A 13776-nucleotide genomic window follows, 5' to 3' on the forward strand; every position below is an offset into this window, starting at 1 on the left:
CTGTTTATTTTTATGCAATTATTCAGTGACAAAAGACTGCACATATGTACACATATATCCAAACGTAATTCTACATCTCATTACTCTGAAAAATTATTTCAAATTAGACCAATCGTCCTATAATGTACTATATTTCTTACCTGAAGTTTGTGATATATTACTAGTAACTCATCATAAATCTGATTCACATGAGCTGGTAACAATCTTTCATCTTTTAACAAGCTTTTTCTTTGGCTGCTTAGTTTTTTCTTCATGTGTGCAGGACTTGACTCAAAAGAATGGTCTGTACATGTTGCAGCGTTTGCCACCAAGTAGGATGGTAAGGTGACATCTTTAAAACGGGACATAAAGAAATGTTTTCAAATGGTTAGTTCTCATATATCGCTAATATGAAAGCAGTAAGACATAAAAAAGTAAAATCATCTAGAGAAAGATAATGAAAGAGGCATCTGTCCCCAGTTTGTCCTCGGTCTCTGCCTTTAACATAAAATATGCTGCTCTATGCATAGATGCTTACTGAAAGAGGTAAGCTATTGATACAAGAGAGAACAGTAATAGAACACCTTGTGGTGCTCCACCACTCCTTTCAACTGGTGCCCCTGGACTTTAAATTATTCCCAGAAGACCCCCACAAGAGTGTGTGCAGTCAAAGACGGCTCTGTCTTCACATGAAATTCCAGTTTCACATTTTAATGGGCAGGCTTGTAAGAAAACCCCAGAAGACTATTGAGATTGCCTTCTAGGATATGTTTATTTAAGTCTATATCAAATAGCAATAGAGCTGTCTTTTCCTAAACTGTTACTTCACACTCCAAGACGTTTTAAGAGTCTTATATTACTTTAACAAATCTTATTTTTGTCTCTATTCCTAGTCCTTGCTGACCATTCGTAGGTAATTCATACACTTCATTACCATCTTGTGTTACCAGGCTTGAAGTGAAGGTAGTTCACTTGCTGATGTCTACTGGTATTTTGCTGGGGACAATGACCAGGCCGTGAGCCAGAGAGGCGCCTCAGTGCATCGTGACATGTAAAGAGAAGAGTAGACTTTGCTACAGGGCCTAAGCACACATTCTACACAGTGAGGCACCTACCACACCTTCATGCCTAAAGGGACACCCCCAGTGTACAATGAAAGAGGGCAAGTTACACATGACCTATGGGATGGGGTGCTGTCTCCATGGTCACTCATTGAGGTTAGTGAGGAAGAATCTACAAAGTGTCTTCAATAATTTGGGCAAGGCACACACGCACATTGATTCCTTCATCTGCATTGAGCCACACCAACCTGCTAAAGATGACCTGCCCTCTTTAGAAAGTGGGTAGCACAGAAAGGCCTAATGGCCACTTCTACTATACCAATCAGCGCCCTTGCAGGGCAAACGGTATGCTCAGCCATCTGAACAAGCCCTTTAATGATTCAAAATTAACAGTCAAAATAATAATCTTCTATTGCAAAGCCGTGCAATCAGCATTTGTACAAATATAAATAGACAAAAAAAATCAAATGTATGCAGTGTAAACATGTTAGTATTTTACTGACTTTTCCCTTACCAGTTTCTGTATAGATATGTGTACTGGAATCCTGAGCTTTGACTGAGATAAGGTCATCATCTTCTTCGTCATCATCATCATCATCATCATCATGGTCGGTATGAAGCACTTCATTTCCTGATGTTCGATGAATGGAATCATGATGACTCGCATCCTTTCCAATGCTGAAAAATGTAATGCTCGTAATACCAGACTTACAAAGCAACTTAGACAAATAATGTGTAACTTAACAGAAAGATTTTGTAATTATTTTTTTAATGATCTGGTTTACTACTCCCAAGGCTATATAGTTCTAGGGATGATGAATGGATGGAGGGGTAGGAATAGTACAAGTCATCCAAATTTTAAGGACTCGAAAGTAGATCCATTTTACTAATTAACACACCACTCACCACCCACCGTCCAGTTAGGTGACCCCCTTCAAGCCATCAACTTCCAAAAATACTGCCCACTTCTCAGTAAAGATTCAAAACAATCTCATCATAGCACACTGTTCTGACACAAGGCCTCACACAGAAATTTGCCATTTTTCTCAATAGCTTCTTATCATGTAGCCCCAGTGGCAAGAACACACAGCCTCCCAGGAACTTGCCATCAGTCTGGATAAGATTAAACAAAATTGACCCTGAAAATAATGCCTATTAACACATAATACTTTAAATAACAAACAGACAAAATTGTCTTGAAGTGGCAAAATAAGTTCCCCCCAATTATTTGGGAATACTCTTCTTTTTAAAGATGTGGCAATTTGAAAATGCCAATGTGCAACGTATGATGGATAGGGTTTAGGGATTGACGTAGATATGGTTGCCCAAAAATTTATCATGGTAAGGAAACAGTGAGACTCTAAAACATGCTTCCTATTGAAAATTCTGCGAGTTTGGCATGTACTGGATAAATCATTTCCAAACTGACTCTACATTAGAGATCTACATATTTCTCTGAACAGCTATCGTTAAATGGCCATTCTCTTGTGGTTGATCCTAAGGAGGGAACTGTTATTGGGCTCTAACAATAGTACACTTGCAAGTCTTACATCATGATCGACTCAGAATCAATACAGCATATCCTGGCTATTTCTAAGGCACTGGGTAGAGCAGAGAAAGCGCTGGCGGAACTCTCTCGAGGCACGGACCAGGGAACAGCCACGCTTGCACAACTCTCGGCAGCGAGGCTCGCGCATGCAGAGGCTGTAAGAGACCTGCGCAAGTATAACTTTCGCGCCTATGCTGTTAGGGCGCACAAGGAGGGCAACAGAACGGGCGCACTTCTGGCCTGGCTGATCAAACAAGACACGATGTCCCAACCCATAGCAGAACTCGTGGACGCACACGGACAGCTTAAACATTCCCAACTCGACATCCTGCACATATTCCGTGATCATTACGCTGGGGTGTATCGTGCCCCGGCACCGGCGGCGCTCAGTGACCTCACTCAATTTCTAAGCCCGTCACACATGCCCGCAATATCTCAGGCGGATAGGAAAGACCTCAACTGTAAAATTACGCCCTCTGGCATCAAACATGCCATAGGCTCGCTAGCAAGGAAAAAAGCACCAGGTATGGACGGGTTCCCCCTGGAGTACCACAGGACTTTTATGACCAAACTGACGCCCTATTTGGCGCTTACATTTGAAGAAGCCCTGGCCCGGGGCATATTGCCAGAATCGTTCTTTGAGTCGCTAGTCGTCACATTCCCAAAACCGCACAGAGTCCCCACACTTCTGGCCTCTTATAGGCCGATCACACTGTTAAATACGGATTGCAAAATTCTGGGGAAGATACTGGCCGACCGCTATAGTCAAATCATCCCGGCCTTGGTGCATCCAGACCAGTGCGGCTTTGTGCCCAGGGGCAACACCTCTCACAATCTGCGCAGGCTGTTTCACATACAAGACACCGTCACAGAACGTTTCCCGCGAGCGGCCTGCCTGATCTTTGACTTAGAGAAGGCGTTCGATACCCTGACCTGGCCTCACCTCTTCGCAGTCCTGCAGGCAATACAGATAGGCCCCAAACTGACAGCATACACCCAGCTCCTTTACAGAGGCCTCACCTCCAGGGTGCGGATCGGGAAACTTGTCTCGGCCCCGTTTCCGGTGGAGAGGGGAACCAGGCAGGGGTGTCCCCTCTCCCCCTCCAGTTTGCACTAGCGGTAGAACCCCTGGCCATCCGATTGCGGAGGGAGGGGGAGGAGCGGGGCATTCTGATAGCGGACGGGCTCCACTGCATCTCCCTATATGCGGACGACTTGCTCGAATATGTCCGGGATGCAACGGGAGATCTCACTTCAAGCTGGCGCACGTTGCAGGACTTCGGAGCCATGTCAGGCCTGAACGTCAATTGGGAGAAGTCGGCAATCTACTCACTCGGCCCTGATCTGGCACCCCATGACATGCAGTTAGGTACACAGATCCTGAAATGGAGTGAGGCGGCCCCCAGATACCTGGGAGTGCGCTTATACAGTTCGCCTGAGGATCTATACGAGGGAAACCATCGTAGGGTGTGTTGGACCTGGGGTTACCAGTCCACATGGGGTAGCCTGGCTCAAGCGGTAAGGCCTAATTCCAAGAAGACTTGTTGCACTTGCGTCACACTTCCAACAGTATCACAGCGTACTTCCACTAAAAAAAGAATGACACCACACCTTTGTTAGAAAGAAAAATATAAGATGCTTTATATTTCCTTAAAGTTTGGTTCAAGTTGCATTTACATCATCTCTTCATTTTTCAAGTAGACTACTTGTCTCTGTAAATGTACATCATGACACAATTTTTGTAGTACAAGAGATTCTCTCTTGACTTTGGTATACAAATAGTACAATAGCTTTAAATAGCATTCCTTTTAAATATTGACTAGGTTACTGTGATATCGACTGATGAGGAGAATTGTTACAATCCATTAGCATGTCCCCTAAGCCCAAAATCAATACATCTTAACCATTGACTTTCATCATGAAAATACTCAAATGGTTTTAATTGAACATAATCACAGTTCACCTTAAATGCAGTTTCCCCGTTTGATTCACCTTTCTCCTATCTACACAATAACACTAGAGAAGCATTACAGTTTTAACATCTCCCTAGTCGTGTTACACTTCACATATGTTGATCAATCGTGCATTCAGTTGGTTCGCACACTCCGTTCAGCTCAGTCCTCAATTCCTCCTCAATTTACTGGCTCAATAGGCAAGGAAGTAGAATCCCTTGAGAGGTTTCAGTGTCTTTCACCTCCCCACCCCCAGCCCTGCTTACTTCTTATGAGGTGATCCAGCCGATGATAGGGAACTGTGGGCCAAGCGTTAATTCAGGGGAATTTTGGGTTAATACAGGCCCGGTGCGGGAAAGGCAGCTACGACACCACTGACAAGCCTCCCCGACAATCGAGCGTTTCACTCTTTATGGCGGCGGTCCCGTTAAGGACAGGGAACAGAGGGGCCAAGACTTTTACTAGAGGGAGTTTACAAACTAAACTTGGCCTGGTACACGGAAGGCAGCTTCACCCCACAGACTCGTCTCTCCGCCGATCGAGCACCTCAGCTCCTGCTCGTTCCTCCCTTCACACGCCCCGCTTGGGACGAACTCCTCCCCTCCTGGCCTCACCTGCTCCCGCCTTCCTTCTTCCGGGGCCGCCTCTAGTCAGTGCTTCCTCTACTCCGTGCTCTATCTCCTGCGGCAGGGCACCCCCCTCTCCGGACAATGTTGCCCTCCCCTCAGGAACCGGCCCACAGCTGGGGCCCGACACCAACTCCTGTTTCCTCTCGAAGTTTTCGGGGATCTGTCAGACGGCCGCGGCGGCTCCGATCCTCGAGCCCCGCGTCCCTACTGACCTCCGGAACTTGTTCAGCCCAACAGCGACGAGGCCAAAACAGCACAGGGAGTTCAGGAATACCCGGGGTCCGCAGCAATGATGGGGGTAAGTTCCTTTGTCACCGTTAATAGAGTCCGGCAGTGTCTTGAGAGTTTGATAGTGCCGGGAAAAGAGGTGACAGCTAGGGCGGAGGCCTACTCTGCCGGGGTTTTGACTGGATACAGAATATAGCCTCCAGCGCTCTCACCTGACAGTTCCCCCTCAGTCCATGTCTTAACTGCCCCACTTGAGGTAGTTACACACTCCTTCCACGTCAGTGGTTTCAGTTCTCGACTTCTTTGCTTGGCTAGGTCAGTAGGTGAGGGACAGCATCAGAAGTGGGGATAGCAGCCCCTAGGGGCAATCAGACCCCTCACAGCGTGCCAACCTCCTCGCCCCACAGCCTTCACTCCAGCTTTGTCAATCTCCACCACAGTCTAATACAAAATGGCCGCCCAGCATTCCACCTTATATAGCTTGTGCCCAGAGTGTCCAGAGAGGTCCAGAAAGTTCTGGAACCCCTCATGTCCCCCTATGGCACCAAGCTCTGAGGTGAAAACTTGACAGTTGGTTGGCCTCCATTTTGTAAAGGACTCTCACACTCCCTACATTTTGAAGGAGCACCTGCGCCTCATGGTTAATTAATAATCATGGGGCGGCCAGAGACCTAAGGGCAACACCAAAATATAGTGGACAAAAATAGGGGGGGTTAAGAGGCAAAAAGGGGATAAAAATAAATAAATAATTAGGAGGGACCACCCAAAAGGGCTGACAGGTCTAACAGGGTGTTGGCAGGCCTCCGCTCTGCGGTTGGTTCTTGGAAGCCGTAGCCAAAATGATAATGGTACCCAGGCTACTGTATCACTTCACAAATCTGCCGGTGATCCCACCCCGGTCCTTTTATCGTGAGTTGGACACACTTCTCACGACACTGATCTGGGGTGATGGGGACATAGAATAGCCCTGCGCACTTTGCAGCTGCCCACAACGGAAGGAGGCCTGGCCGCCCCATCATTCGAATCATATTTTCTAGCCGCGCAACTCCAGTGGCTGTCGCACTGGACAGCTGAGAGGCACATGGGCGAGACTATCACTGATACGGGGGCTGCCCCTGCCCGCCATTAGGCGACTACTAATGCCAGGCTCCAAACCGGTTTGCACGCACCTGATATAGGTCACTGTGGCCCGCAAGTGCATGCTGCGGATCCACCAACTGTCGAAGGGGCAACCGTTATATTCCCCTATGCTCCCCTTGGTGGGCTTTCCTCGGAAGGAGGGATACTATACCGACGGAGACCTGCAGGCGTGGACTGACAGCGGAGTGACGGAGATGGAGGCCTTGTTCCACGAGGGGCAACTGAAAACGTATGACCATCTAGTTGAGTGGTACGGCCTCCCGCGGGGACAATTCCTAACGCATAGGCAACTGTTGGACAGTGGCCGAGCATATTGGGACCTGAGAAGTGGTGAACCCCCAACGCACCCAGTACTACACACGATACTGCGGATGGGGACGGGCAGGCACCTAGTGACATGGCACTATAGGGCCATACGAGAGTTGACTAAAGTTCCCTTGGACAGACTGCGCCAATCTTGGGAGGATGGCGTAGGCCGAGTCTTCTATGACAAGGAGTGGACACAAGTCTCCCCGTAACTCCCGCTTTAAGAATATACAGTATAATGTCCTACACCGCGCTTATCTTACACCCAAGAAACTGCAGAAATACTACCCAGACACGGAATTCAAATGCCCCCAGTGTCAGACGCCAAACTTCAAACATATGTTCTGGGACTGTCTGTCCCTGCAACCATACTGTACCAAAGTGCACCACACACTACAGACTTTGGTTCACCTCCAGCACGCCGCCGTCACGTGGGAGGTATGCGCCCTGGGGATATACAAGAAAAAGAAGTCTGAGAAACTACAGTGGCGGTTTGCATCCCTAGTCATCCTCCTAGCCAAATGAAACATAGCCATGCATTGGAGGTCCCCCACGGGACCACCGGAGGCGGCCTGGATAGGAGCGGTAAATAAGTGGGGGGCAGCAGAAGAAGAGACCCTGAGGGAGGAAGAGGTAAAAGGTACACGCAAACACCCAATCTCAATGGAATGGGCGCATCTTCTCATACAATTTGAGCTAGAAACAGCCGTAGAGGGCGCCCCAGAGCTGACACAACCCCCGCCCTGTGGCCCCGCGCGAAGCCCAGACCCGCGGCCCCCAGCCGCTGAAGGAGTGAAGAAGCTGGCGCGCAGTGAGTTATCGATTCTGCTCAAATGATTGATTGCCGATGTTGTGAGTACAGTTCCCCCCCTCCTCTCCCCCTCTTTGGGGCGTGCATGCCAGCCCTCGCTGCCTGATGACCAGTCCTCATGCTGAACGTGTGGGCCGCTTGCCCTCGACCACCGCGCTTCTCCCTCCCCTCCGCCACCCCTCATTCTTTTCTCTGGTTTTCCTTTTTTTTGTTTTTTGTGGGAGGTACCCCCTTCCATTGTTACTAGCTTAGTTCCAGTCGGCAGTTCGGAGTCCGACTCAGTTACACAAACGTAATCACTTGCACACCTCAAAAAGGGTAATACACTAACGGAGGAGGCAATAGTTTTATCCAACCCAGTTAACACACCATGCGAGGGGTCAGGCATACACAGAACCAATGTACTACGACGAGACAGTTTGAAGGCAAACTCAGGGGACACGTTCTTGTTCCCTTTCTTCCTCACACCTGCTACATTCCAAAGACTGGAGTTAATTTGCTGTTGTCGAACCATGATTGCTAATGGGGACCACTGTTTACATATATGCTGACAGACCTGTGATTTATTGTATATCCTGCAAGGGATTTTGTTTGAATACGTAAAACCCTAATAAAAAGATTTAAGCAAAAAAAATCTTGCCTATTTCTATCAACTTGCCCACATAGCCATCTGTGAAACAATATGAAGGGTAATAAAAAAACTCTTAAGATGTCATTTTTACATATACAAGACACCACAATAGCACAACTTGCACCTGCACTCCCTTGATGGTATTAAATATCCAAGAGTCCCTCAACGGGATGTGTAACAAGAGCCAGGCTTAAGTTGGGTCTAGAGCATCTGCTCCTTGGATATCCCATCCCCATCAACATCCCATCCATCGCATCCCCTTTAAAAGAATGTAGCACCTCAACGAGGAAAAGTGAGATACATTTTAATTCTTGCCAACATGTCAGACTGATCATTGGCTCGATCTACCGCCATTGGCTGCAGGCTTTCTAATGTGGTTTCCACTAACAGAATATTGTTGTCTATCTAGACTGGCAACACTTTAAGCAAGATCCAGTTTAGGCCACTGCATCTCCTTTTTAATTTTGCAAAGAAAGACCTAATAGGCTCCACCCCTTGTCGGAGTTGGATCACTTGCATCATCAATGAATGACCCAATGTGCTACTGAGTTTTCTTTCTTCTATTCTTGTGCATGTTTCTTTGCAGTCCCAGGAAAGTAGCAAGGTAGCTATAGTGTTGGTGAGAAGTTCCAGCTACAGTAAAATCATCCTCTGTTAAGTGCTTTGCTCTACCTTGGAGCTTGAAGTGTGCTGCAAAAAAAAGACCAAAAACAAGACCTCTGAGCTTTGTAGGAAGCTGAACCATGGTGCTCCTTTTCACGATCCCTTAAGTTTCAGAAATACTTGGAAAGCTGTGGGTACATCTACCAGGTGTTTGTAATTTCCCAATGAGACTCTGATCTGCAGCTTTTGCTCTGGACATAACATGGTGTCAGCCGTACCCTTAAACAGCTACCGAGCATAGGATTACAGGAGCAGGAGCGATGGGACTGGATTGAAGGACCTAAACATCCAGTTATGAGACGCATGAGTGGAAGGTCATGGGAAACCTGAGAAGAGAGGCCGCATTTGGTAGGCAAAGTAAGGAGAGACGGTGACTGCAAGGATAAGAGATTGTACTAACATGGCAGCCTCACCAGAGGTAAACTGACACTAAGGAGTCTACACTTGAAGCCTGCTGAAATTAGGTGGAGACAGGGTGAGAAATAAATAACAACTTAATTTGTAATTGGTCAGCATATTTTTCTCATGGGCAAATATATACATGTATATTTGCCAGAATATGCCTGTAGATTTGCAGAAAGGCGGCAAAATAGAACCTTGCTAAATTCTAAACCGAGATGGAATAGGAGCCCTGATATAAACAGAGTGGCTATTATCTGAGCCTAGACATCATGCAAACACAGTCATAATTTCTCATCTCACTGCATGGCTCCAAAAGGAACAGGACAAGGAGATTTCAGAACAATTTTATCCCTAGCACAAATAGATATTTTATAAAACTCCACACCTGAACATGGTTAGATTAAAGCAGAAATGTTATGAAAGGGGGAACAGGAAAGGCAGTTTACTGGCAAGGAGGTTGTGAATACAGCAGAACTTTTATCACAGAACTTAGATAAAACTGAGCGACATTAGTTAAATGCAAACAGGGGAAGCTGAAAACATTCAAGGAATGTTGTTAAAGGGTGTATTAAATCAGTCCCAAAATGGCGATCTGTGCAGCGAACTTTGTCATTTTACAAATGGTTACCCTCTTGGGGTTCCAGAGACAGGGCCTACAGAAGCCAGTAGCTGAAGAGGAGATGAAGGAGGCAATCAAAGTCTTGAATCCTAATAAGTGACAGACTATGATGGTATACACCAAAATCCGTGAGTTAATCAAATGTGAACTTAGAGAACCACCATAGGATACTGGGAAAACAAACAGTAGGATTGTTACTATGTTCAAGAAACTACCTGCGTCCAATCGATTTAATCATCGGAGCCTTGGTTCAGAAATTGTTTTCCTAATATCCTATGGGGGTTCTCTAAATTCACATATGATTAACTGGAGGTATAGATAGCATGGACCATGTCATTTAATCTGAAGGCTATCATTACTATATTATTTAATGCAGAGTCATCCTGATATTTCCAGGTAATTGTGGTGGTCCTAAGGATGGTCTCACGGACTAAGTCAATAGAGACCGAAACGTTGACGCCAAGTCCAACTCTTCTCATATGAATTTACTGGATCTTCACTTATTAATTGTTCAATTCTTCATGGTGTAAAGACATTGACTTCAATTAGAGTGAACTCTACATACATTAACCTCTGATTTTGCCATGCTGACATAGAATTTGATCTGGTTTAAATAAGGTTAATGTTTCTTTGCAATGATGCGATTTTGCAATTTGTACCAAGATTTGCTTGATAATATATATTAAATACAAAGATTTGCTTTCAATTCAAATATTGTGTACGCCTGTTCCATAGGAATAATTTCTACAGCAATTGAATGCATGTTTCAATTACTGATTTCGTTTCAACTGTCACTTTTCAGGCAGATAATTTATTCAAATCCTTCCCAAATATTTTTCATTATAAATTATTCCCTTGTTGGTCATTTACCTTTATTATACTTGATACCCAAGCTCCCAAGGGATTATTGGGTTGCCTTTTTTCAAATTATCTCTTAATTCCTGTCACTTGTCTCTATTCCTCTCTCTTGGTCTTGTCCGTCCTTCGTCATGTTTCTCTGTTACTCTTCTAATGTTCCCTGTTTTTTCTACCTCTTGCTCACACTTATCCTCCTTCTGTCTCTCTCCTCTTTTGCTGAGGATCTATCTCTGTCTTTGCAGACTGTTACAATTTAGCTATATCTGGAGGCTACTCTTTCGCTGAACCAGTGCATGGAAGAGGGGACTGATTTAGGGGGATCTTCTGGGAAATCATCAATCAAACAAATTCAACAATTTCAACTCTATTTTTCAGGGTATTTATTCTGTTGTAGCACCACAATTAAAGTCAGAACATTCAGACATTGGCAGCCATTTTCACTGCCTCCTTCACTCTAAACACCTTCACACTGATTATCTCTAGACAAACATTTAGAAAGCACATTGCTTACCTATCAACATTTGTCACTAGCTCAAACAATTCTCGAAGAGCTTTGCTGTAACATTTCCTATCAGGGTGAACAGGAATGGATTCTGAAGACTGGAGCGACAGAGAAGAGATGTCCGTCAATTTGCGAAGTCCAGCTAAAATGTAGGTATTAGAGGGATTCAATTTATTTTTCATTATAGGAAAATAACACACAAATAACTAAAAGAATAACTGACATTGAATTTATATAGCGTTTACTATTCCTAATGAAGTGTTGAAATTAAGATATCATAACATTGATGGTCTCTATTTTAGTGAGAGTTAGACATTCTGAATGCAACAAAACACTACAATTGCAAACAAGCAAATAGCATACTAAATCATATATGGACAGTTTTTTGTGTGTTACAATATCCTCAGGTTGCACACAGAATCCTCAGTAATGATGGAACATAGTGTAAAAAATTACCTGCCCTGTTACAACTAAAGGTTCACCTGGAGGATGAGCATGCACAAAGATAATGCACTTTAATGAATTTGAAATGAGACCTTCACTTCATACACCATTTCATGGTGAATTCCTTGGAGTACCCTGCACATCCATCCTTTTAAATATGTAAGTGCATCCTTTGGCTGTGTAAGTCAGATTCTGTGTTTGAATTTGACGCCTGGGTTCATCAGAAGTCTAGGCAGTATCATAGCCATTAATGAATGGATGCAGCAAAGCAGTTTTTAAACGAAACTCTTGCACAAACAAGGTAGTTATCCTTGAAAATTAATAGTGGTGGACCACTAGGCATAACACACCCTCTGGCGCTTTTGTTAAGAATCTGTGCATCTTGTTGGGCGAGAATTGTCAATGATTCCTCAGCTTAGAACTGAGAAAACCTCAAAGTTTTCCATTTCTCCCAGAGTCAATCTGTGTTGTGGTTTGGACCTCAGAAATTGTTTGCCCAAAATGAGGTGGCTGATTTGGCCTGGTACAGGCTGTGTTGGGCACCTCTGAGTCTTTTCCTGATGTTTAGAAGGGGTTTTAGCTCCCCATTGTTGGTTGGAGTGTGCACAAGTAGGAGCTGTACCACCTTAGAGGTAGATTTAGTGATTTAGCTAGTGCAGAGTCCTGCAAGTGAGAAACGCAGACATGTAAAATCTACTGATATTCACCTGACTTCCTACTTTGAAGAACTCAGAGCCTCTCAGTACTATTCAGTCCACTGTCTAGTTTAGTTACTGCAGGGTCACATGTGGCTGGGGTCATCTTCTGTCTGCTTTTGGCATCATTGGTGTGGAGAGTTGACAGACATATAGAAACTTACTGAAAGGCAGAAGTGGTGCTACAGGTGTAGACTGAGACATGTGCATAAGTAAATCAGATGAAGGTCTCAGTAGAGAGCACCATTTTATAAGATCAGGGGAAGAAAGACAGGGAGAAGAGAACTATAAAAAGGCAGAATATAAAGGGCAGGATCAGAGCTGTCATGGCTGCAGATGCTACTATGAGGGGCCTTTGACAATCGCAGAATATGGTGTAACAGAAGGTTGAAGGAGAGGGCAGCAAATGTAGCAAAGCGCATGCTCCTAATGAGTTTTTTTTTGGGGGGGGGGGGGGGGGGGGGGGAGTTTTATATAGTAGGTACTCGACCGGAAGGTATCAGAGTGCTTTACAAGAGCACCAGTTGCATTAGAGTCGGACACATTCATTTTGTTCGGCACAGAGAGATTAAGTGATTTGCGCAGAATAACAGGATGTTGAGCACCCCTGTCGTGACTTAAACCCAGTTCCCCAGCTTCAAGGTGGACCGCTCTAGCCGTTAGGCCACATCCATTGCCCTCAGGCCTCTCCTGCTGAGCCTCAAGATCTACAAAAGGCATCCTGATGCCCTATAGTGTGAAGAGACTACTCAAGGAGGAGCATTTTGTAAGACTTATTTTTACTCAGAAAGAACATGCGCTTGCAAAATTAATAAACAGTGTTTGAATTCTAGATTCCTGACAAACAAACTGAAACAACAAGCTATAACTCAACAGATCAAAGATCTAGGGACAAATGATCATCTCACTTTTACCAACCAATTCCCGGAAATCAAACACAAATTACAAAGCAGCCAAGGTATTTAAAGTCGCACTGCCTGGAAAGTCACAATAGTTTCTAACAGAATCTAAGCACGCTGCTGCCCACCTCAATGGCCTGCTGCTTATAGAACATACATAACGATGATATAAACGTAAGCAAAGAGGCAACAGTCTTAAGGAGAGTTTTAGGGCAAAAGCAAATCTTGAGCCTTCAAGGTTGAAGTCAAATCTTTCTTTATTGTGTCCGTTCGTGAAAGCACAGCCAACGCGTTTCACCTTCAAAAAGGCTTCATCAGGACCCAGAGAGACTCCATAAGTTTGCCACCAAAGTCTTATTATCTCCTTTTAGGTAATGCGGATTTATAGCTAGATAATAATCTTTATTC

At 44.9% G+C, this 13776-nt stretch overlaps 1 protein-coding gene across 1 annotated transcript in view; it reads right to left on the reverse strand.

The window, feature by feature from the left end:
* CCDC138 (coiled-coil domain containing 138) overlaps window positions 1–13776 on the reverse strand; it is a 251953-nt gene that overhangs the window by 193444 nt on the left and 44733 nt on the right. Inside the window, exons 3-5 of the mRNA XM_078658125.1 lie at window positions 11340–11472; window positions 1555–1718; window positions 141–331 (exon numbers count right to left, since the gene is read on the reverse strand). Of these exons, the coding sequence (XP_078514251.1) occupies window positions 141–331; window positions 1555–1718; window positions 11340–11472 (488 nt within the window). The remainder of the gene's footprint in view (window positions 1–140; window positions 332–1554; window positions 1719–11339; window positions 11473–13776) is intronic.

This window comes from Lissotriton helveticus, chromosome 8, assembly GCF_964261635.1.
Source record: "Lissotriton helveticus chromosome 8, aLisHel1.1, whole genome shotgun sequence".
Taxonomy (NCBI): Eukaryota; Metazoa; Chordata; class Amphibia; order Caudata; family Salamandridae; genus Lissotriton; species Lissotriton helveticus.